This window comes from Macaca nemestrina, chromosome 11 (genome assembly GCF_043159975.1).
Source record: "Macaca nemestrina isolate mMacNem1 chromosome 11, mMacNem.hap1, whole genome shotgun sequence".
NCBI lineage: Eukaryota > Metazoa > Chordata > Mammalia > Primates > Cercopithecidae > Macaca > Macaca nemestrina.
The window spans coordinates 138,180,682-138,204,578 of NC_092135.1; the positions used below are offsets into that span (position 1 = coordinate 138,180,682).

General features: G+C 55.3%; 2 protein-coding genes across 7 annotated transcripts; both read right to left on the reverse strand.

Annotated features, from left to right (window-relative positions):
• Nucleotides 1-2,223: 2,223 nt before the first annotated feature.
• LOC105473796 (COP9 signalosome subunit 9) lies at nt 2,224-7,757 on the reverse strand. 2 transcript variants are annotated; one of them, XM_011727839.3, is made up of 3 exons: nt 7,605-7,757; nt 5,316-5,388; nt 2,224-2,485 (listed from the first exon to the last, which is right to left on the reverse strand). In XM_011727839.3, exons 1-3 carry the CDS (start codon nt 7,728-7,730, stop codon nt 2,448-2,450), a joined length of 237 nt encoding a protein of 78 aa, XP_011726141.1. In that variant the 5' UTR covers nt 7,731-7,757; the 3' UTR covers nt 2,224-2,447. The 2 variants fall into 2 exon arrangements, with proteins under 2 accessions (XP_011726141.1, XP_070929818.1); XM_071073717.1 differs by lacking the exon at nt 7,605-7,757 and adding an exon at nt 7,254-7,538.
• Nucleotides 7,758-9,750: 1,993 nt separating this feature from the next.
• LOC105473794 (otospiralin) lies at nt 9,751-12,608 on the reverse strand. 5 transcript variants are annotated; one of them, XM_071073716.1, is made up of 4 exons: nt 11,969-12,608; nt 11,609-11,702; nt 11,402-11,428; nt 9,751-10,694 (listed from the first exon to the last, which is right to left on the reverse strand). In XM_071073716.1, exons 2-4 carry the CDS (start codon nt 11,664-11,666, stop codon nt 10,510-10,512), a joined length of 270 nt encoding a protein of 89 aa, XP_070929817.1. In that variant the 5' UTR covers nt 11,667-11,702; nt 11,969-12,608; the 3' UTR covers nt 9,751-10,509. The 5 variants fall into 5 exon arrangements, 2 of the variants coding, with proteins under 2 accessions (XP_070929817.1, XP_070929816.1); XM_071073715.1 differs by having other exon boundaries at nt 11,609-11,783; nt 11,969-12,606; XR_011610209.1 differs by having other exon boundaries at nt 10,554-10,749; nt 11,609-11,783; nt 11,969-12,087.
• Between the last annotated feature and the right edge of the window lie 11,289 nt (nt 12,609-23,897).

The window sequence follows — 23,897 nt, forward strand, 5'->3', positions numbered from 1 at the left end:
ATCTGGCTGGCAGTTGAGCCTATGGTCCCCCAGCAGCTTTCTCAGCGCGGCAGAGATCAGTATAGAGGTCTCTGTGATTAAGGCGATCAGGTGTAAAAACAGAAAATACACGTCTTTGTCAGTGTAGGTGACGACACGTCACTGACAATGGCTGGAGTTTTGCACGGGAGTGGGCGTGGCTGGGCCAGTCAGCTGCAGTCCGATCACTCGGGTGATCACCCTTCCTGACAGCCTCACAGTGACAGCCGAGTCACGGGGAGATGAGGAAGAAAAACACGTGGCAATGCTTGTGGCCTCATGGTACTGAGGAAGCTGCAAGGATTCTGTGAAGACAAAGGGAGGCCTCCTAGAGCCCACACAGGTCCAAACACGAGCAGAAGACACTGACATGCACACACGTGCAGACTGGTGTTCACAAAGCGGCTTGGACCAGACGAGCCTGAAATTCTACGGCCCACACAGGAGCGCCTGGGGCTCACAGGCCTTGGTCTAGAAGGGGTGTGCCAATCTCCACTCTGCCCGAGTTCCTGTGCAGCAGCTGTCTTCTTCATCTGGGATCGTTCCTTCCTGCTGAAGGCCAGAGGCTGATATCCCCATTCACCAATGAGGAAACAGAGGCCCAAATAAACATTTTTAGTTTTGTTTAGAGACAGGGTTTCCCTGGCCCAGGCTGGAGTGCAGTGGTGCGATCACAGCTCGCTGAAGTGATCCTCTTGCCCCAGCCTCCCGAATAGCTAGGACTATGGGCACGTGCCACCACGCTCAGCTAATTTTTTTATTTTTTTATAGAAAGGGGGGTCTTATTCTATTGCCCACGCTGGTCTCAAACTCTTGGCCTCAAGTGATCCTCCCACCACACCCTCCCAAAGAGGCTCCCAAATTACCAGAGTGAACCACTGTGCCCAGCCCTCCAAAGAAAGGAACTGATTCAGCAGGAGCCTACAACTCGTTGGCAGTGGTGTTTGCCACTGGCCAGCCTGAGCTGTAGCCACAGCCCTTATCACTGTGTATTGTAGGCCCTGTGGGACTGTGATAAACCTCAACTAAGGGGATCTGCAGGGTAACCACCTGATACGACAGAATTCACCAAAACACCTAGTTGTTCCCCACAGAGCCTTCTATGCCTGCTTTGAGGAATCCACTTAGGAAACTGTGAACACGACTCTCATGAATGAACCACAAGAACACAGCACTGAGAAACTCCGCCCTCTCAAAGTGCAGATGGTATGCAGCCTGGCTGCTGGAAACCCTGCTCCCGGCCTGCAGATAAGCCACGTGGATCTCAGACACAAAGCGGCAGTCTCAACGTGCAGCCCAGTGCAGAGCTTCCAACTGAGGGTGTTCTGACACCGCAGTCCACTCTCCTGCCTTCCCACGCGCCCTGTGCTCTGGCTGCCCTCGCTGCAGCACGGGAACCACGGAGGACTGCTAACTTGTCCCGGGCGGTCCCCAGCTGCTGAGCCCCAACAAAGGATAGGAGCTCCATCAGGATGACAGGGTGGAAATCTACTCACCACTCACAAGAAAATGAGGCAGGGCTGACATTCAGTTCTGCTTAAAATCTCACCTGGCCTCCAGTACAAATGCCTCTTCCGTAAACATGACAAGGCGACACCCTTCAGCGGGTTCTCAGTAGCGGGGGCAGCAGGTCCCTCGTCCACTGAGGGGCTTTAACTGAAAAGGGGAACTGCTGAAGTCCTGGGACTGGGCATCCCCTGGTCTGAGGAACACTCTTCACTGCGAGATGGATATGAAACAGCAACTTCACTGTTCTACAACCATTATCAATCACCGAGCTGGGCCTACAGGAAACAAAACCCCTCCCCCACACGGGTGCTACACTCTCCTTCGAAACGGACCAACGTGCATTCCTCGCGTAGAAGGCGCCTCCCGTCATCCTTAAGCCTCGAGTTTGTGGGGCAGCGGCCCTGACGTGGCGGCCGGAGGACAGCATAGGGCCCGCTGTGCTGACAGACACACATGGTGCGAACCTGCCCACGCAGCGGAGGGGCGGCCCCGGGGCAAGGTCCTCCCAGTGCCGTCAGCAGGCCCAGCTGTGCTCGGTCCGCACTGCCTCCTGGTCTAGCACATACAGCACCGTAACACCCGGTATTTGCTAGCAGACAAACATGGTTCTCTCAGCTGACACATGCGTGACACACACACAGACTTTTAGGGACTGCAACACTCACTCAAAAGTGCAAGAAGAGATCACTCTGCACGTGACGTTGCTTTCTTTTAATTGGAGTGAGGACACAACGTGGTCATGTTCAGAGACGAACAGCCTCATCTAGGTGGTGAAGAACATTTTTATCTTTCTTGGTTAACCAGGTCCTAAATTCAAGGGATTTCCACGTGTTCTTTAAAACCACCTGAAACTGTCCTGCGCAGGCTCACACTGCGACTCTGTACCAAGGGCCTGGCCCCGCCTGCAGCCAGAGGTCATCTCACTGGATGTCATCATCATCGAAAAGATCTTCAAAATCTAGAGAAATAAGCAAAACCACGTATTTACACATACAAGGGTAAGAGCTGAAGAAATCACTTCAAAATGAATTATATGGTCGTCCAAAATACAGACATGATCGTCAATGATCTAATGAAATAAAAGACTTTTCCCGTAACAGACTTTCAGTCTCAGCCAACCCGGACTCAAACACACAGTCCAAGGGGAGAGTGCTGGCCAGAGTGCTTTCTTGCTTTCATTTAAAAGACAATCCTAAGAAAATGCTTGCAGGGCTGTTCTGGGTCCCACGGACACCACTGCACAGCCATAACTCAGCACTCAGGACACGTCAGTGCCATGTCTGCACCCATGAGTGCACGGTGCCCAAGATGCCGCCCTCGCTGCCAGGGCCAGGCAGAGACGAAGCTGGGAGGCCCGTGCTGGGTCCTTGAGAGCAGAGGGAAACAGGCCGGCTGCCGCTGTGAGAATGAGAAAGCCGGACTGAGCTGCAGAAAGGTGAAGCCGCCAGTAAGGCAGTGTGAATGACACTCAAGCCTGAGAAACACCCGTTAAGGCCCGTGCCCGCTGGAAAAAACACAGCAAACGCCTAGTGCACTGCTTTGGGTGATCGAAATCAGGCCCCCCAGAAAAGATTTTGTCCTTCTGTTTAGTTTTCTACATTCCCTTCTACAGGCAATCATTACTTTCACAACAGGAGAAGAAAGTAAAACTAAGAGCCCACCCACACGTACTGTGCACTGAAAATGTGCAGGATGAATTATGAACTAGAAAGAGGAGGTTCCACTGCTGGAGGGTGCCTGCTGGCACCACGGCATCCAGCCTTCCTAGGGAGGGTGGCGTCCCTGAGGCATCTCTGGCTACTCAGAGGGTCCCAGCTCTCCCCAGCCACACTGACGCACCCCCACATCCTCACTGCCTCCCAACTGCTGTTTGTGATTCTGCCACTCAGAGCACTTTTGCGCAGTCCCAGGCCCAGCTGACTCCACACCTTCCAACCTCTGCTCTGCTGCCCGCTCTGGAGAAACCTCCCTCTGCTGTGCTCCCGGAAATAATACCGTCCACGCTTTGCCAGGGCTTTCGTCACAGTCCAGCCCCTGCCTGCTGACTTGTCTGAACCCACAATTTTGTAAGACACGGCGAGGGAAGGGAGTCTCGTTCATGGCTAGAACCCCGGTGCCCAGGGGATAACTGCCCAGCAAAACCCATCTGTTTGATGAGTAAAAAGGACTCAGCAGAAGCCCCATCCACAGCCTACAGGTCTCTCAAAGTAAATGGCTCCTTGAACACATGGGGTTGTCACAACCTGACGGGACAGTGAGTGCTTTGTGAACTCAGTGGGTGGGCAGGCAGGGGACACAGAGCTCTCCCGTGTTCCCTCCCTGACCAGCTGTGGCTCAAAGGTAGACACACGCCCACAATGCTCAGGCTGCTGGGCACTCACCTGACGGGTCAGGCCTGGGTCCCTCTCAGAGATGCTTTCCTGTCAGGATTCAGGGACTGACTCTGGAAGCCATGTGAACTCAAACACTAGAACACAGCAGTCGCCTCTCACCAATGGGCTGGCAGAGGATAAATGGGACTTTGAAGGAGATCATCAAAATGCAAGTGCATGGTGCCAGCATTAGCCACTGCCCAATCCTGCCCACGTGAAGAAGCTTCAAAGTCGCCCTGGTGAGCTGGTGTTTTTGCAGAGCAGCTCTGGAGAGCACTCCGCAGTTTTGCACAATTTGTTCCCTCTGAAGGCAACACCCTTCTCCCATCTCACTCTGGCATAAAGAATTGAAAGAAATGCTATTCAGTCCTCCAGACTCGTCTCAAATGTCACCTGCCCCAGTTCTGACTCCAGTTGGTAGCAGCAAGAATGCTGCCTCAGGGGCATGGCCAGGCACCCTGGGAAAGCCTGCACCCCAACTCAGCAGCTTGGCTGCTCCCCTCAGGCAATGGCTGGCTGACAGTCAGCCTGATAAAGCAGCAGGGACTCAGGATGGCAGGGGATCTCCGGTAAGTTAGAAACCGATGTGGTAAGGTCACATCCTAGCTGTTAACTGGTAACAAGAGCTTTCTGTAGAGGCCAGCACCATGGGTTAAAACAGGATGGAAAATGCCACCTCACTCTCTGGGGTGAGAAACCTATCTTGTTTATTATTTGAACGCTTAGTAAATGTTAATATGAACTAGAGGAACAAGGCCTGAAGAAATCAGAAGAGAATGAGAGAAATATCCCCTCTAGCAGGTCAGAAGATCTTACAGAAAGTTTGCTTTTCATTGTTTATTTGGTTTACCAGTGTTTTATTTGGTTTATCCATGTTTTTGGTAACTAGCACTGAAGCCCTTAAATCAAGAGGGAAACGCATCCTGCGTCCTGATTTCAGAGCTGGGCAAGAGCTGGAGTGTGGCTGTCCCTCTGCAAAGGCAGCTGAGGGTACGAGAACCCAGGCAGGCAAACACAGGTGGGCTGGGAGAGGAAAGGAAACCGGCTGCCCGGAGAGGAGAGAGACAGGGAGCCAGACAGGGTTCCTATGGCCATGTCTGGGGCAAGGGGCCAGACCCAGCTACAGTCTGAGGTGTCTGCAGGCACGTGTAACACATATGCCAGAGCTCAAACTCAACTACTGGGCTGCAAGCTGGGCACAATTTTATGCTACTTTTCTCCTGAAAAAGAAGGCTGCCTGCCAGGGGCCGCAGCCCACGTCATCGCTCCATAGAGGCTGCACTGCATTCCGAGAGGAGCGCAGGGGCTCTACCCCCTTATGACCCAAATTATTCATGTCACCAAGTTGCTTCACTGCCTTAACCTACAGAAGAAATATTCAGATTAAATCTGGCATCCCATTCCAAGCATCCTTACCATTAAAAAAGTCTGCATGAACGGCCTTTTCATTGGCTGCCAAGTCCATCAAGAGCCCGGTGCTGCCTCCCGCCTGGGGAATGGAAAGGCAAAATTATGTCAGCTGCGTTTTCCAAAAGAACAGGTGATAAGTACATTGCAGTGTCCGCCACCCCCACAGAAAAGGAAGATGGGTGAGGGGAAACAGGCTCAAGCTGGAGTCAACATTTTAGTTCCAGATAAAGGAATATGTATGGGCGGAGGGGGAGGGAGAAATTCAAAGGAATGATTTTTAAGGTCTCTCAAGGGCTTCTGTTCCTTGATTCCTCTCTGCCGTTAAAAATTAGAAACCTACCACTGCTCTAAGCACCACTACTTCTCTGTAACCTTCGAGGAGAGGTTTCCAATCCCCCCCGGACATTGCCACAGAGGCCACAAACACGCAAAACTGAGCCCATCAACTCCGCTCAGGATCCCTTCCCGCTCTCTTCTGGGAATGAAACCACTTCCCAGAGGAAACTGACCTGCTCTGCCTCTGAGGTTCTGGTGCTGGCTGCCATCATGGACCGTCCACTGCCACAACTCCACGGCAGTGGAAAAACAATGTCACAACCCAAGCTGGGCAATCTGAAGCCCTCAGGATTTTGGATCCTGTTTAGAGTCACCTGGTGACAGTGGGAGCAGATTCCTCTGACAGCAACACCCTGGACAGCTGGCCACAGGTCCTGCTGCTGCCCTGGCCCCAGCATTCACAAGGCCACTTGCTCAACCTTGCCCTCATCCCCACGTAGCTGCATGCCCTTGTTCCCTTTCACAGACACTCTCAGAAAAGCCAGAATGCTCAGCCTCCTCCCCTGGCTTCTCAGCCTCCCTCCCTGTCCCCAACACCACAGTAAGCCTCCCACATTCTACCACTTAAACACTGAGCTGAGCTTGTCCCTACCTTCATCTGCCTCATTCACACCCTCTTCGACTGTCCTGTTCTCCCTGCTACCATTTTTCTACCCTCTCATCTCTAAATGCCACTACCCTACAGAGCAAGTCAGAGCCTCTCACTCCCTACTGTAAAGCTCTCAAGTGGCTCCACATCGCCTAGGGCTGTGACTGTAAAACAGGACTGAGAGGCCTGGGTTTAGTGGAAGTGCTTCAGGAGTGGGGTGCACAGAGCCACCCTCTTACCGTGACTCCAGATGGTTTCATGATCTGGTCCCTGCCCACTGTCTCCCCTCTCTCTGGCACTGCACGCTCAACCATGTTAAACGACATGAGCCAGTGGGCATCCCCCCAACCCAGGACTCTGCTCCTGCCGGGCCTTCATCCCCGCCTACCTGGCAAAAACCAATGTGTCCCCCAGCATTGAGCCACAGAGTCGACTCCTCAGCTGCACCTTTGCTGAGCCCCCTCAAAGCCCTGAGGGCCCATCCGTTGGTGTGTCTTCGGCTTTCTATGACACCTGGTGTTTGCAATCAGCCTCTCTGCCATGTTATTACCTCCACAGGCACAAGGGCTGCCTCTGACCACCTCTGTACCCCCTAAGCTTTGAGAAAGAGGACATGAGGCCCTGACATGCAGGAGCTGGCCTACCACTCCGAGCTAGGCTGTGGTGCTTTCTTGCTGACCATAAACCATCTCAGAACATCAGCTCACATCAGACAAGGTCACTCTGTGAACACAACAGAGACCAAAAAAATCCCAAGACGACTGTATAATCCTGTATAATTAAAAAGAAGAACGAGGCCACTACACAAAGCACATAAATGCCAGACATCCCCCTTTTCCACTACGACAAGAATGACGGCTGCTCCAGTCTTCCCTCATTCTAGTTCAGTTTAAGAAGCCCAGTCGGAAAATTACCCTCGCTTCCAAGGCACAGCAAAGCCCACTTTCTTTCCCCAAATCCCCGAACACTAGCTCAAATCCCACACGAGGTGAGTCCCCACCCGCGCTACGGAGACCCACCGCGGGCCCCCACTGGGTGCTGCCGCCATCGAACAGCAGCAAACGCAACTCCTTTGACCACGAGTGTGTTCCCGGGGGCCGTGGGGGAACCCAGCAGGCACTCAACCCTCAGGCTGCGCCTCCTGGTCCCCCGGGCTAGGGCACACACTTCCCGCCGCCGTCGGTGGCCGCCTTTCACCAGAAGCTCGGAGAAGCCGGGATTTGCTCTCCGCGGGGCAGGGAGCCTGGGAGCCGCGGCCATTGCCCACCCGCCCGGCCTCCCCTCCCCGGGACCCGCGCACCAGGACGCCGCCCTTCCGCTCCCCCTTCCCCGCTCCCCACGCTCGGAGACTCCCGCCGGGCCCGTGCCACCTCGTCCAGGTCCACGTAAGGCCCGGCGCCCTCGGGGAACATCTCGTCCACCGCCGGCTTCATCTCGGGCCCGCGGCGCTCTAGGCCCACTTCCGGCCGCAGGGCCGCTTCCGGCGCGCGCCACATGGCAGCTCTAGACGCCGGAGGACCGCGCCTCTGTGGTGCCCGCCTGCCCGCCCGCGGTCAGCGGTCTCGCATCCGGGGTGCTCGGGGCCGCTCGTGCGTCCGCGGCCACCGGCGTCTGTCTTTGCGCTGGCGAGGGCGGGCGTCTGCAACGCCTCTGAGGGGCGGCCGGGCGGCCACGGAGAGAAAAGGCCGCCAGCAATGGGAGCAGTGCCTGCCGAGCACGCCTCCGACAAGGGGCCAGATCCGGAATAAAGAGGGAGCCTCAGACTCAGCCGCAGGGACGGCCGGGTTCACAGGAGCCCAGGGCCTGACCTTCAGACGTTTGTCTGGAGAAGACACACTGGCGGCCAGTGAGCAGATGAAAAGGTGCAAGCAAACCAGGGCCCCGCCGAGGGGCCGCTGCACCCCTGGGACGCCCAGAGTCAAAAAACAGCAAAACGGGTGGAAGGGTGGGGAGTGAGACGCGGCAGCCGGGGCGGGAGACAGGGAGGCAGGTCCCAGAAAATCAAACACGGACGCCCACGTGGCCCAGCACTCCCCTTCCGGGCACAAGCCCAGAGGACGGAAAGCAGAGGCTCCAAGGGGCGTCTGTACCCCACGTTCACAGCAGCATTATTTATAATAAATGAAAAAGAGGAGCGTCCCCCACTGACCCTGCCCATTGATGGATACGTGCATAAGCAAATGTGGTCCGCGCACACTGTGGAACATTACTCAGCCTTTAAAAGGAAGGGAATGCAGACACCTGCTGCCACGCGCGTGAACGTTGAGGACGCTCTGCCGAGGGAAACAAGCCAGTCCTAAGACAAACACCGCGTGATTCCACTCAGCAGAGGCCCCTAGAGGAGTCAAAGTCACAGAGACAGAAAGTAGAAGGGAGGTTGTTAGGGTCTGGGGAAGGGGAAATGGGGAGTTTGTGTTTAGTGGGGACAGAGTTCCAGCCTTGAAAGATGAAAAAGGTCAGTAGACGGCTGATGGTGATGGCTGCACAGTCCCGTGAATGTGCTTAATGCCCTTAAATGTGGTTAAGATGGAAAGGAATGTGACAGAAAAGCGAGGGAAAGGAGAAGGAAAGGGGAAAGAGGAGGGAGAAGGTTGGAGGAAGGGAGGGAGAGAGGAAGAACAGGGAAGGGAAGGAGAGAAGCAAGAGGTCCTGGAACGAGACTTTGCCAAAGGTTCTTTGCCTAACCAGACTTCGGTGGCCTCCTAACCTCCTCCCAGGCCCATCTGTGCACGGCATTGTCAGGTTCAGTTTTCGCAGAGAGCCCTGCTAAGTTGGTTTAGCCAGAGCCCTCCACCCTGGATATTGGATCAGGTTCCTGGTCCCTAGCATCCCCAGGATGTCTGATCGCCCAGGCCTGTCTTCAGCGAGAGCCCTGTGGGGTCTGCGGAGCCAGCGTCCCCTTTCCGCACTGTGTTCCTCCTAGTCATTTTCCACCCCCAACCCCACCTGCTCCTCAGCCGCAAACCCCCACTGCCTGTGCTGTTCGGAGCTGAGCCTGGTCTCCCTCCCCCACTGCAAGATCCCGTTGCAGTGGTCCCCACACCTGTCTCCAGGGTTCAGCACAACTTCTGAAAATTTCTAGTAAGTTTTCCTCAATAGGCCTTAAAGGAGGTGGGTTTGGGGGTTAGGCTGCAGAGAAGGGGGGGCGGCATGGAGGAGGGTAGTTCCAGGGACAGGAATTGAGCTGAAATGTGAGGGGTGAGGGTGTGGCCTGAAAAGGGTCCGCCTGGCCTGAGTGGACAGTGTGGGATGCAGGGAGAAGCAGGCAGTGGGCATCCCGTGAGCCTCATGCCATGCCAAAGTGCGTCACTCTGAAAGACCCAAGTGAAAGTCAGTCCGATGGAACAGGGGCTTGGCAGTGACCAAGAGGAGTGGCCCATTAAGTCAAGGTCTTTCCTAGCTAAGGGTTGGAGCCGTGGGTCTCCACGGTCTGTTTGTATACCCTACAGGGATGGGGAGCTCACCACCTGTGCAGAGGCCATCCCATTGCTGGAGGCCCACCCCTGAGATGCCATCATGCTGCCTGCCCAGCCTTCCGGTGCCCCAGGGTGCCCAGGTGAAGCCCCCTTCCTCCCAGCATCCTCAAAACCTAGAGCCGTCCCTGGAAGACGGAGCCTGCCCAGGCCCTGCTGTCCCTGACTGATGACAGATACAGACGGGGTTTCTCACTTCCATGTCCTGCTGCCTCCTGGGTCCTCCTCCCAGGGGAGTGTCGTGGTGTGGAGTCAGCCGAGCCCTGACTGTGGGTTTGCCTGTTGCCCAGCTTAGTGGCCCAGAGCGAGGGTGCCTGGACTGGAGTCTAGCTCCCCCTTAACCAGCTGTGTGACCTTAACAAATCAGGCAGTGGCCTCTTGTCTCTGCCTCAGTTTCCTCACCTGTAATCTGGGGAACTGCAGCACCCCCGGGATCATTGTGGGAAATGGATGAGAGGGAGACACAGAAAGCCAGTCCTGAGTCCGCCCAGGATATAAGGTCCCTTGTTGATGCCAGTGTGGATGGAAATGGTGCACATTTATGAAAGAGTGTATGAAAGTGCTCCCCAGGAATCAAAATAAAACCCGCTTCATTTGTGAAATAAAGTAAATGGGGCCTGAGCGCAGCCGTCCTTGAAAGACCACCCACAATGCTGGTTGTACATCTTCAGTCCGGAGTTTATTGAGCATGAGACCAGGCCTGACTCCCCGCAGGGGCCAAGTTTTTGCCGGGACTCCATGCCTGCAGAGGCCTGACCTGGTGCAGCCTGGCGGGGCGGGCGGGCACCAGGCTGGACACCATTCAGTCCTCCTGATAGGGAACATGGAAGCCCAGGGTGCTCCCCAGGGGGAAGTGTGCAAAGAAGGTGCGGGCCATGTCCTCGATCTGGGGGTAGGCCCCCAGGGCCTGGAAGTGCTGCACGTAGTTCCAGAAGTCAGAGGTGGAGAAAGGCCAGTAGGGCATGGCTGGCAGCTCCGCGTAAGGGTCTGAAAGACACATGACACCTGCCTTGGTCCTGCCCGGAGACACCGTCCTCGGAGGCTTCAAGGCAAGTGGATGGTTCCCAGTTGTGCCCACAGTGATTCAGCCTTCCCAGAGTGGGGGCCTGAGCCTGTCCCCTCTCATCAGTGGGGTGATGACCTAGGTCCTTGGGGATGCCTGGTCTGGGAGACAGAGGAAAAAGGGGAAGAGACGGAGGGGGGAGGCCTGTCCTGTTTGAGGAGGGAGTTGTATGGGGATGGTGTGGGGCACCGGCAGTCTCCTGCTGGGATTTCTGAAGGGAGCACAGACACCCCCGTCCACTACCCCCCAACATAACCTGTCCTAAAGCTTGGGCAAGGGTGGCCCTGAAGATACTGGACTGAGTTAGGGCTCAGAGTTGGGAGGGCCTAGGGGCTGGAGCCCAGGTAGGAGGGTGGGAATGTCAGGGGTCATGGGGCCCTGGTTCCCCTGCCCAGTGTGTTCCCTGGTGGCTGGAGGGCAGGGTCGCAGCTGGAAGGAGCTCAGAGACCCTCTGCTTGCACAGCTCCAAGCTGGCTCTTGAGGGCCATGTTTTCCGTGCTCAGGCCTGAGCTGAGCCAGGGCCCCTGATGCATCTGCTTGAGATAGGAAGCCACTGCCCTCCCCAGCAGTTTCTCCCCGCTGCACACCAGTTACTTATGCAAATGAAAGGAAAGAAATCGGAGAACGGTACCTCCTTCCTCCTGCACAGGCATGGCCCCTGCAAAGGAAGAGAAGAGCTGTCACCCAGAAGGACCACCCAGGTGCCAGTTGGGCCCACCCCACACCAGCCGCAGGGCTCTGAGGTTTCCCAGCAGTCTGGAGATGTGTATGGAAGGGGAGAGAACAGGAGGGTTGTCGGGGGTCCTGGTGGCTGCCTCCCTCCAGAGCGGCCCCTCACCTGCGAGAGGCCCCAGCAGGAGGCAGAGGGCCAGCCCCAGCACCATGCAGGCCTGCATCTTCCCGGTGCTTCCTGATCTGCGACTCAGGCTCACCTGCAGCAGGACGAACCCAGGAAGGGCGAGACCACCCATCTGTCAGGGCCGGCTTCCTCTACCAGCCCCAGTGTGGCAGCCCTGGGGAAAATGGCATGGATTTAAAAAAAAAAAATTCTTACGGTTTTCCTAGCAATTTCCATTTCAGTGGTTTCAAACCACTATTTGGAGGTGAAATCCCTGCCTCAATTGGCCTTAATTTGCACGACTTAAGAAATTGCTCACCCACCCACCCCCCAACCCTGCCTGGCCTCTCCAGAGCTTACCTTGTCTCTGCTCAGCCGGCCGTGCTGCCTGGATGGGCTCTGCTGCCAGCTCAAGGGTCCTCTTTATAGAAGGGCTGTAGATGAGGAAGGACACGTCACCTGCCTCAACAGTCAAACTGAATATTTCATCCCCACCAGAGGATGTGGGCTCCTGTCGCCCTGCTGGCAGGCAGAATCAGAGTGTCAGCTTCTGGAAATCTGATCCGAAGATCGAACTGAGAGAAAAACATCTTGGCTAGGCCATTTCTGAAATTGTTAGGACTGAATTCAGCATTGGTACTTGAAACAAACCCAGTTTCCTCTCCACAAGGAGAGATCCTACATCCAATACTGGGGCTGGCTGAGATTTCCTCCCCCGTGAGATGGAGCTGAATAATTCCAGCGCTGCTTCCACTTAAACCAGCCGGCAGGAGGAGCCCCAGGTCAGCAGGACCTGCCTGCAGGACGTCCATTGAGCAGAGTCACAGCAGGAAGTGTGGGGTCAAGATGGACTTCTGTCTCCAGGCGGGAGCTTCCCTGTGATCCGAAGTGTCAGTCTGCAGGTGGGCAGGAGGCTGTCCCCACCCTGGGACACCAGCAGCTGGCACCAAGGGTCTCTGCGGGTCAGGCCATTCTGACTACACAGCAGTCCCACTGACCACATCAGTTCCTGTGTTCACCTGTCTCTCCAGTAAGTACAGCCTCCTCCTGGTACTGCCCCTTGGGGTCCCACCACCCCACTGAATTCAGGGCCGAATTTGGTGTGGCAGTCTCCCCTGTCATTCCTGGTCACCCTGGGGGCTCTGCAAGGATTCTGGGAAACTCCTCACCCATGTGTCCCACGGTTCTGGAGTTCAGGGTCCCCAACTTCATCACAGTCTGCCCACATGCCCCCATCCAAATGATTAAGGACTTATTTTTTCCCGCACAATGCCATACATTTAACCAAAGATACCCAAAGGTTAATTTAATTCAGATTGTAAGGCAGCCACCCACGGATTTGATTTTGGGTTTCCTTTTCAGAAATCTGGAGCCTGTGGCTATAGGAGGCAATGGATTCTTACAGGGCAGTTGTATTGGGGGCCCCCAAGAGCACCCAGGTCAATGATTCACTAGGAAGATGCCCTAGGAGGACTCATGCCGTTCCCCAGCACCACGCTGTGTCGACACATGTGAAATCTCCCCACGAGGGGAGCCCTTCAGAACCTCAGTGCCCAGGGCTGGTCGTGCAGCCCCCTCTGCCTGGTGCGTGTGCAGATCTCCGACCCCCAGGAGGAAGCAGGTGCTCAGCATAACCGATTGTTTGCACATAGGGCTTAGGGGCAGTGGCCCCTCTGAAATCTGGGTGCTGAGGCGAGCACCCAGGCCTGCCTGTCGCCCTTCCCTGCCCAGCACAGAAGCTCTCTGCTTCCTTATCTGCCCCCTGAGCTGGGAATTTAAGCTCTGAGCTCATCATTTTCTTTTCCCAGATTCGACAGCACACTTTTCCAGCCACCAACCAAGCCCACGGTCCTTATTTCCACGGTGGCATCAGCTGCTTGGTCACCCAGAGTCCTGCCCCCTATCGGTCTGTTTTGCACTGGGTGGGCAGCAGTTCCGTGGGAAATGGAGCCACTGAAGTCTTCGATCTACTCAAGTCAGAGATCCAATTCCAGATTCCACCCTGAGCATTCCCATCCCTGGGCCCCTCTCCCAGCACCAATACTGTGTCCAGCCGGGTTACGGGGAGTGTGGCCAGACACGGAGTGAGCTTGCTACAGGAATGGACCTTCCACGACTGTGGGCGGCGCCGAGGAAGGGAGGGTCTGGGAGGGCGAGCCAGGAAACAGTCTGGGAGGCTCTGTCTGAAAATGCACAGCCCAGCATCGGCGGTGGGCCCAGGACCTCCGTGTCCAGCAGGGAAGGTGGGAGCCAGATGCAGAGGGCAGGACGTGAGGGTGAGCCGGGCCCTGCTGCAGCCTCTGACCGTGATGGGGCTGCCAGAGAGCCCATCATCCTTCTGTTAATAACCACATGTCTGAAGATGATGTGAAAATATGCCTACGACGTTAGGAAAGATGATATGATAGCATGTACCGTATCTTTATAATGACTGAATAAAAGACTATATGTGGAAAAAGTCTGGAAGTAGTAAGCAGTGATGGTGTTGGACGGTGGACCTATGGGCATGTATATGTGGTTTTTCTTCATTCTGGGTATATGTATGTTCCTTAATTTATTATTTTTATGTAAGGAAAAAATATCTTAAAAAGAAACCACCCAGTACCACCAATAGCTGTGGGCTTCCGATCACTCGGGCCATCCTGGTCCATCTTGCCACTCCCACTGCCCCACCACCACGCACTGTCCCGCTTCCCGGGTCCTGCAGGAACGCTCTCTTGAGAAGACGCTTCCTGGGTCCTGCAGGGCCACTGTCCCCCGTTGGCCTGGACACAGCCTTTCCTGGCTCTACCCGGAGATCCCCGGCTCCCCTGCACCCTGGAGGGCGTCACCCTGGCCACTCACCCATCACTCCTTTCTCACCTGCTCTCTTGCAGCCCACCCGGAATGGCCTCTGTAGGGGTTTACACACCAAGGCGTGTATTGTTCTTGTTCAGTGACAGCCCCTAGAGCAATGGTTCTCAAACTGTAAGAATCCCCCAGGGGTCCTGTTAAAATGCAGGTTTAATTCAACAGGTGGAGGGCCTTGGACTCTGTATCCCTAACCAGCTCCCAAGAGCTGAGGATACTACTGGTCCCCCAGCACACTTTGGGCAGCGAGGCACGGGCAGCGGTTCTCAGCCTGAGGGGGTGAGTCCCTGGGGGCCTGACATCAGATTCCTGTAGTGCTTGTTAAAATGCAGGTCTCTTTCTGGCCCCTCCCACTCAGAGTTCTGATTCAAGTGCTTCGGGGAGCTGAGAATCTGCATTTCCAACACGTCTCTAGATGGTGCTGGGCAGGTCCAGGGCCACCATCTCAAGCAGTGGCTCTTAACCCTGGCGGCACATTGGGACCACCTGGGAGCTTTTGAATAGTTGGGATTTCCAGCCTCCTAACGTGAGATTCTGATTTAATGGGTCCAGGTCTCCGTAGTTTTGAATTTTCTCCAGGTGACTCTGCAGGGTCCCTGCTCCCCGGCCCCAGCTCCTGCCGCTGCTCCGCACAGTCCCCACCCATCGAAGATGCATCGGAGGCCTCTGGAAGTCTCATCTGCCTGGGGCAAGAACATGCTCACACGCACAAGACGGTCTTGGGGGACACTGGTGGGTCCTAAGACAACCAGGCAGAGCTGGGCTGCGGGTGCCGCTGGCAGTGCAGAGATCGGGCGGTCTCTGGTGCCCCCTGCTGTCCAGCTTGGGAACACCAAGCCTGGGCTATTGCAGGTGTCACTGAGCCAGGGTTGCCCAGGCCTGTGCCCAGCCCACCTGTTTCCTGGAGGAACAGGCCAAGCACAGACTCTTGTTCATGACTTAAAGTCCTAAAGACACAGTTCACCTGGACATGGGCTCCGGACGGCTGTGCCTCCTCCGTGTTCCTCCCTGTCCCCTTGTCTGGGTCTTCACTGAATGCCACAGACTGGGCATTTATAAAGGACAGGGGTTTGTTCAGCTCACGCTTCCGGAGGCTGGAGAGTCCAAGCCTGGGCAGCCACCTCGCGGGAGGGCCTCGTGCTGCTCCACAGCATGGCTGGGAATCAGAGGGGCCCCGCGGCGAGAGGAAGCTGAGCTTGCCTTTATAACAGCCGTGCTCCCGAGAGGGTCAACCCGCTCCCGACAGGAAGCACCAGCCCCTCTTCACGGACAGACCCGTCTCAAAGGCCCCATCACGACACTGCCATCATGGTGACCAGACTTGGGCCGTGTTCTGGAGCAGACAGACTATGTTCAAACCAACCTCCCCTCGGCTGCCAGGGAAGCTTCTGGAAAGTCCACGCTGCTCCCACATGTGGCCTCAGAGCCCAGGCTCCTGCTGGTGACTCGCTTCCCAGGTCCTCTCCCGCCAGCCCGCCATCAGGGCCCTAGGAACGTGCCCCCTGCTTCGGCACTGGGGCTCTGCTCGCTGCCTGGAGCCTGTCCACCGCTCCCAGAGCCCAGGACCCTCAGACAGCCTCCTCGGCAGCCCACCCCAGCCCCCATCCCTCTGTCCTGTGTCCTCATTGTCCTCAATCCCAGCAGGTGACACAGCCTCCTCGCAGCCCATCCCAGCCCCGTCACCCTGTCCTGTGTCCTTGGCATCCTCGGTCTCAGTGGGGGACGTGGCCTCCTCCTCACAGCCCACCCAGCCCCCCCATCCCCCAGCTGGTGTCCTTGGTGTCCTCGATCTCAGCAAAGATGTGGCCTCCTGCCTGGCTGTGTCCTGCCTGCCTCCTCTCTGAGCCTATGTTAGTGCCTAGTCCTGGTCCACCCAACCAGTCAGTGTCAGAGTCCACCGTGCCTGCAGGCCGGCCACCCTGCTGTCCTCGCTGAGCCACAGGGAACATGGCCCTCCCCACCCTCACTGCCCACTTGCTTCTCAGCTGCTGTCTTCTGCCCCCTCCATAAACCCGAGGACCGAGCCCAAATACCCAAGGAGTGAGGATAACGGCGCCCTCTGACAGTCACCTACGTGAGTTCCCAACCCCACCGGTGCCGATTGTCCTTGTTATTTTAATAAAATAACTAAATGTCCAGAATTCTAATGAACATGAAAAGAAAGAGCTTTTTGGATTAAAACTAAGTTGACTTGGAGAGGCCTACTTACGGTGAAAGTCACTAAAAACTATCCAATTAGATGTGAGTGTGAGGGCTTTAAAAAATGAGAACCAAAGTAGTGAAAATCCAGCCAGACCTGACTTCAGATTGCAGATCATGGACATCCGAAGGCTTCATTCTCAGGAACCCAAGCTGGGAATGAGGAGGAGGCATGGCGGATGTGCACTCCAGGGGCGCTGTTCTTACCAGATTCTGCACGGCTGGGCCTCCTGGGGTACCATGCAGGGCAGGAGATGATCAGAGAAAAGCCCCCCACCGTGTCACAAGACTGTCCTGTAAAGATGGCAGATTTGAAAGCTAAATTGTTTAAGGCCCATTTGGTTCTTCTTTTTAAAAAAGATATAATTCCTTCCTTTAACCAACTCAGAATTCCTGACTAGGCTCCAGTTCAGGGCCTGAGGGGCTTCTTCTGAAACAAAGGGGAACCTGGCCTGGGGTCAAGTGGGGCTGGGGTTGTGGGGGTCCTTTGGGACCCTAGTTGTCCTGAAAAAAATATGGGATGCCATGTTAGATGCAAATTTCAAATAATCAATGAATACTTTTTAAAGTATAAGTGTGTCCCAAATATTGCCAGGGACATATTTATACTGGTAAGTATCCTTGTTTAACTGAAATTCCAATTTTACCTGTCTGTCTTTCTTTCTTTCTCTTTCTTTCTTTCTTTCTCTTTCTTTCTTTCTTTCTTTCTTTCTTTCTTTCTTTCTTTCTTTCTTTCTTTCTTTCTTTCTTTTTTTTTTTTTTTTTGCCATATCTGGCAACCCTGTGCAGGACAGAAGCATGTGGACCCTCCTGGCCTCTGGCTCCGTGCCCAGGTCTGGCCAAAAGCCAAGGCTTTGAGCACAGGCTGGCAGGGAGAAGGGGCTCCAGGCTCCTGACCACCCACGTGGCCCCAGCCCTGGGGGCAAGGCAGGCAGCTCCCCATGCCCACGAGGGTCTTTTCTGAGATGCTTCCTCCTGGAACTTAGGGTCATGGTCATTACACAATGTGAGCAGATGGGCTGCAGCCCTGAACCTCCCTGTCAGCTGAGGGACTCATGGTCCAGGGACTCATGGCTGTCTGGAACTCGCCTGGGCTGGGCTCATCACAGAGAGAAGCTGATAGAGCCAGAGAGGCAGGCAGGGCAGAGCCTCCTTCTCTCAAGCTTGGAGCCAGGGATGGGGACACAGGGCAGAGGGAGCCTCCCATGACTCAGGGAGAGAAGCACCAGCCCTCCAGGTGGGCTGTAACAAGTGCCTGAATCCCATGACAGGACCCACCCTCCACGTGCCATGACACGGCACCTGAGGGCCTGGCGCTTCTCAGTGGAAACATCACCTGAGAGGCAGCCGGGGCCCCAGTGCCTTGAAGCAGCAAGGATCTTCATGGGCTGGGGTGGCCTGGCCTGACTGCGTGGGAGGAAGGGGACCCGGGAAAGGGAAGGGCCCACGGCCCCCACAGCCTTGGAGCAACAGAAGGCGGGAGGTGTGCGCTCATCTTCCTCTTTCCAGAGCACCCAGAGCCTCCAACAGCCACACCCGAACACTGCATCAACATTTAGCCAGTGTTGTCTTATCCTGAAGAATGTGTGTGTGCGTGTGTGTGTGTGTGTGCATGTCCACGTGTGGTTTGGTGTGTGTATGTCTGTGCATGCGTGTGTGCATGTGTATTTGTGTTTGTGTGCTTGGATGCATGTGTGGAATGTGTGGGTGTGGCATGTGCATGGGTGTATGTCTGTGTATTGTGTGTGTGTGTGTGTGGGCCTGCGTGAGTGGGCTGTGTGCTGTGTGGGTGGGGTGTGGGGTGTGTACTTGTATGTGTGCATGTCTGTGTATTGTGTGTGTGGAGGGCTGCATGTGTGTGCTGTGTGCTCTGTGGGTGGAGTGTAGGTTCTGTGTGGTGGGGGGGTGTGTGGGGTGTGTGTGCACTGTGTCTGTGTGCGTGTGTGGGGTGTGTGCTATGCAGATGGGTGTGGGATGTGGGGGGGTGGGGTATGTGTGTGTACTGTGTTTGTGTGCATGTGTGTGGTGCGTGCTATGTTTGTGTGTGTCTGTGTGCATGCATGTGGTGTGTGCTATGTGTGTGGGGTGTGTGTGTGCATGTGTGTGGCATGTGTGGGGTGTGTGGCATGTGTATGTGTGTGGTGTGTACATGTGTGTGGCATGTGTATGTGTATGGTGCGTACACGTGTGTGGCATGTGCATGCATGTGGGGTGTGTGTGGCATGTGTATTGTGTGGCATGTGCATGTGTGTGGTGTGTGCTATGTGTGTGGGGTGTGTGCGTGCATGTGTGTGGCGTGTGTGGGGTGTGTGTCCGTGTGCATGTGTGTGATGTATGCATGTATGTGGGGGTGTACAGCATGTGTGTGGTGTGTGCATGTGTGTGTCTGTGTGCATGTGTGTGGTGTATGCTATGTATGTGGGATGTGTCCGTGTGCATGTGTATGGGGTGTGTGGCATGTGCATGTGTGTGGTGTGTGCATGTATGTGTCTGTGTGCATGTGTGTGGTGTGTGCATGTATGTGGGGGTGTGTGGCATGTGCACATGTGTGTCCGTGTGCATGTGTGTGGTGTGTGCATATGTGTGTCCGTGTGCATGTGTGTGGCGTGTGCATGCATGTGGGGGTGTGTGGCATGTGCATATGTGTGTCCGTGTGCATGTGTGTGGCGTGTGCATGTATGTGGGGGTGTGTGGCATGTGCATATGTGTGTCCGTGTGCATGTGTGTGGCATGTGTGGTTTGTTGCACGAGCATGTGCTCTATCCGGGAAGTGCCTCAGGCAGTGGGAATGCAGTACTGGGAGCGAGACCGCAGAGAAGGAGAAACAGGGCGAGTCGCGGTCTTGGTGCTGCTGCGGGCAGCAGGAGCATGTCCCGGGGCTTCTGATCGTCAGCCTAGAAGGAGGCACGTGTATCCACTCCACTGTCTCCCATCTCCATTGGCTGGGGGTTGCCCCGTGGGATAAACTGCCCCACTTCAGGTTTGGGGTGCTCACTGGGCTCCTGCAGGCTTCCAGAGCAGTGATCTCATAGAAGTCAGGGAGGAAGCAGGAAGTAGGAGCAGGGGCTGCAGGTGAGGTGAGGACTGTGCCACAGGGCAGGTGAGGCCTGGGCGGAGTGTGTTGCTGCAGCTGAGGCTGGAGTCAGAAGGACCATGAGGAGTGAGGTGGACGAGGAGTTACCCCTATCCGTGCATCCCTCAGTCTTCCTGACATACAGGTCTCTGGGGACACACGGGCCAGCTCCAAGGGGGACCCAGAGCCAAGCCAAAGATAGAACACAAGAGATCTGCCTGCCAGAAGGCACAGCGTGACCCTCGGAAGGCCATGAGTTACCTCCGTGTTTGATCAAATAGGCAGATACTTGCTTTAGGTGACCCGTCCCTGGAGGGTGATCTCTTCCCACCACAGCATCATCTCTTGGTGAGAAAAGTCTGCACCATTCCAGCTCATGTCCCCAGCAGCTGCTCTGTGCCACACCCCTTCAAAGACAGTTCCCTGAGGTCCTCGGCTCCCAGAAGGGTCAGCGCTGTTCTTATCGTCCGCATCTCCCTGGAGAGGAAACAGGCTCTGCAAGGGAAGGCACCTGCCCAGAGTGCACAGCAAAGGCTGGAGAGGGATAATGAGCCCAGTCTCAGGGCGGCCCCAGCAGGTAAGGGTCAGATCACCCTCCCTGGCTCTTCCAAGACACTCCAGGTGTGCCCCTCTGTTACCTGTACAGAGGCCCACTGAGAAGGCCTGGGCGGGGCCCGAGCTTCTGCACAGGTGCCCTGGTCCTCCGAGAGTCCTGGGACTGAGGGTCGCTGATGTCTCCAGAGGCCTCCCGGATGGAACTGTGCGGCCTGTGCTGTAAGGCCAACCCTGCGAGTGCTGCTGCTTCCTCACTGGGTGCAGGGGTCTGGGGCTCCATTCGTCCAGGTGTCTGTCCATAAGAATGCCCAGGGGGCTCTCTAAGTCATGGTTCTCGAAGATGAACAGTAGCAAGACAACTGCAGCAGCTTATCAGGGGCACTTGATTCTAAATTTGCTCACACTCTGGGTCCTTGACCACGGGGCCAGGATGCCTGCTTCCAGGAAGAGGAGAAGGCAGAGGAGCCCGTAAGGACTCGGTTGGAAGGGAAGGGAGGTGCTCTCGTCCCAGCTGCTTGCCTCCTTCACAGCTGGCCAAACACAAGGCCGAGGCTCATGGGCAGCCCTTGGGGTGAGACCATCCACCCTGGACATTTAGCAAATGGGCATTTGGGTTCTCCAAAAAAGAAGAAATTCTTACCGCACAACCCATATGCATTTGTCCAAGACAAACTTTTCTCCCTGAGTTAGTTTACCACCTGGAAAAAGATTCCCGAGGAACACAGGTGAGGAAGGGCTAGTTCCAGACCCAGCCCGGAAGGACACCGTCATCCTCTGTCACTGGACACGTGTCCCCTGCCCATCCCCACAGTCGCCCTGTGTGCCCACTGGCTCTTGCCATCCCCTCCTGAACCTGCCGATATGGGTCTCAGTCCAGGGCAGGATGCTTGGAGACACAGGAAACCAGGGTGTACAGGGGAGGTGGCCCCCGCCTGGTGACAGACATCTCGACCTTTGGAGAGAGCTCAGTGGACTCGCAGTCAGCTGACACCTGGGCCGATTGAGACCTCCTCCCCTCCCTGTCTCCCCTGGGAGACTCTTGGTAAGGTCTTTCCAGGTTCTGATTATCTGGGCTTTCAGGAAACAGAAAGTCCGGAACAGGGACGGAAGTGCACCAGCACACCAGAACCAGGAGGGGGCAGCCCTGGGCAGGCAGCCTCTGCCCAAGGCCACAGATCCCAGTGGGTGGGCGGGTGAGGTGGGGAGGCGGGGCTGCGGCAAGCTCCCTGGGGCACTTGTGGTGCTGCGCTGCCTGCAGGTAAGGGGTGGGGGTCCAGGCGTCCCTATCCAGGTCTGTTGCCCAGCTCCTGGGGCCGTGCACTGACTGGTCCCACCTTGCAGATGAGAATGGAGGCTCAGAGGGGTGAAAACCTGATGGACGAGAGCTCTGGAGGTCCCCCCCACCCCCAGCTAGGTCCCTCCTCTGGGAGAGGCACTCTCCAACTTTGACCCCAGCCCCTCAAACCCAGCCCTCCCAGGCCATTTTCCCACTGGGGTAACTCAGCCAGACCCAAAGAAGTGCTCTAAACCATTTCCAGTTCAGGATCTTGGAGTGCCCTGATTTCTTGTGAGATCTCAGGCCAGCTCCTGGGGTCTGGCAAGCAGGTGACAAATGGCCAGGCTCACTCCACCCAGGCTGCATCACTCCTGCCCACCCAGAGCCCGCATCCTGGCAAACCGCATCTGTCTCCCCCTCTGGCCAGATCCTTCCCAGCTACTGCCACTTCAGTCCCTGAGTTGTGCTTAGGCCACAAGTGTCTCATGTGAGAGCATCTTGGCTTCTGGCTCTGCCTCTTACTAGCTGTGGGACCCTGGGCAAGTTACTTAACACTTCTGTGCCTCAGTTTCCCCATCTGTTAAATGTTGGTGACTCTGGGTTGTGAAGGAAACTGAAGAGGAGGGGTCCCTGGCACACAGGAAGCCCTCAACAAAGATTAGCCTTGTTGTTGTCAGAGCTCACCATCTGCAGCTCATATCACCACCTCCCAGGCAGTGACACACGAGGCCCTGCAGTGGCCAATGGAGATTGGGACTCAGGGGTTCTTCCCAGCCCTGTGATGCTTCTGAGAGGAATCACTGCCACCTCTCAGAGGCCTGGGACACTTCCATGGGTCACAGCTCAGGGCCTGCCCCTAGCTGGGGTGGGTAGAAGGACTTGTGCTCTGGTGGGGAGGGGTGTGAGCCTCGAGGAGGGGGGGCTCAGAAGGATCCTTGCAGGGAGAATTGCAACGGTTCTTCCACCCCACCAAGAAGACGCGTGAGAGGCATCAGGCAGATGTGCAGGGAGGTAGGGGCTGAGCCTCCTAGGCTGGCTCACACCCCAGGCTTGGAAGGGATCCCCGCCGGTGAGTCTGGCCCCAGCTGTGACAGGCTGTGTGACTGGGCAGGACACTCACCATCTCTGTACTTCAGCTTCTGTATCTGAGAAGAGTAAAATGATAGGATTGTGTCCAGGAAGCTCCTGGCATGTGGCATCAGCTCTCAGTGATATCCACAAGGTTCAAGGTACAAGTCTGCATTTAGGGAGGACGGGGGAAACACGGTGGCAGGATCGGGGTTAGAAAGCACTGGCGTTAGACAGCATCAGCTGAGACAGCATTGGGGTTAGACAGGCGTTCTGTTCATGAAACAAAACAGGAGGCCACAATGAAAGCTGCATTCTGAAACAAGGAACATTACTGGCAATTGAAAATGCAATAATCTAAATTTTAAAAGTTAGCAGAAAGGTAAGAAGATAAAAGTTTCTTGTAAAATAGAACAAAAAGACAAAAATATGGAAAATTGCTGAGACAAGTAGAAACATTAGAGGCTCAACTCAGCAGAACCAATGTCCACAGCAATCATGGAAATACAGCAAGACTCCTCCCGGTGAAGGAGAAGAGCATCTCTGATGACCAGACTCACTCTCTGCCCTTTTCCTCTCTTCCTTTTTCTCTTGTTCTGTCTCTGAAGTCAGAACCCTCACTCTGGGAGAGGCCAGCAGAGGAAAAAAACCCACAAGAAGGCACAGCTTTGGACATTTCAGGACACTGGAAACCAAATAAAACTTACAGGTGTCCAACCTGCAAGGACAGTTCGCATAAAAAGGGCAGGAACTCAAAAGGCATCGGATCCCTTTATGGTCACACTGGAAGTTGGAACATATGGTAAGATGTCCTGAGTCGAGTACTTCAGGAAAAATCTAGAATATCACACCTAAAAAGTGGATTGAAAAGGGTATTTTCAGACCTACCAGGACTCAACATTTTATTTCCCATGTTCTCTTTCTTAAGACTCTACTAGAACTGTATTTGGGTGACATAGTGTACAGAGAAACCATGGGATACAGAAAACAGTTTGCACAACTTAGAAGAGAAGTGAAGGAAGTTTCTCAGACTGGCAGGTGCAACTCAGGTCCAGAAAATCAAGACTCCAGAGGAGGGGGCAAAGGTCCAAAGAAGGAAACCGCCAGAAGAAAAGGAAAATGGAAACAATGGATTGTCTGGTGTATTTCAGCATTTGAAAATGTATTGCTGGCATTTGAGACTTGTGTTAGAACATTTGGAATATAAATAGACACATCGAAAGCTAACTTTTTGTTTTTAAATAAAAGCAAGGCAATAACTAACTCCA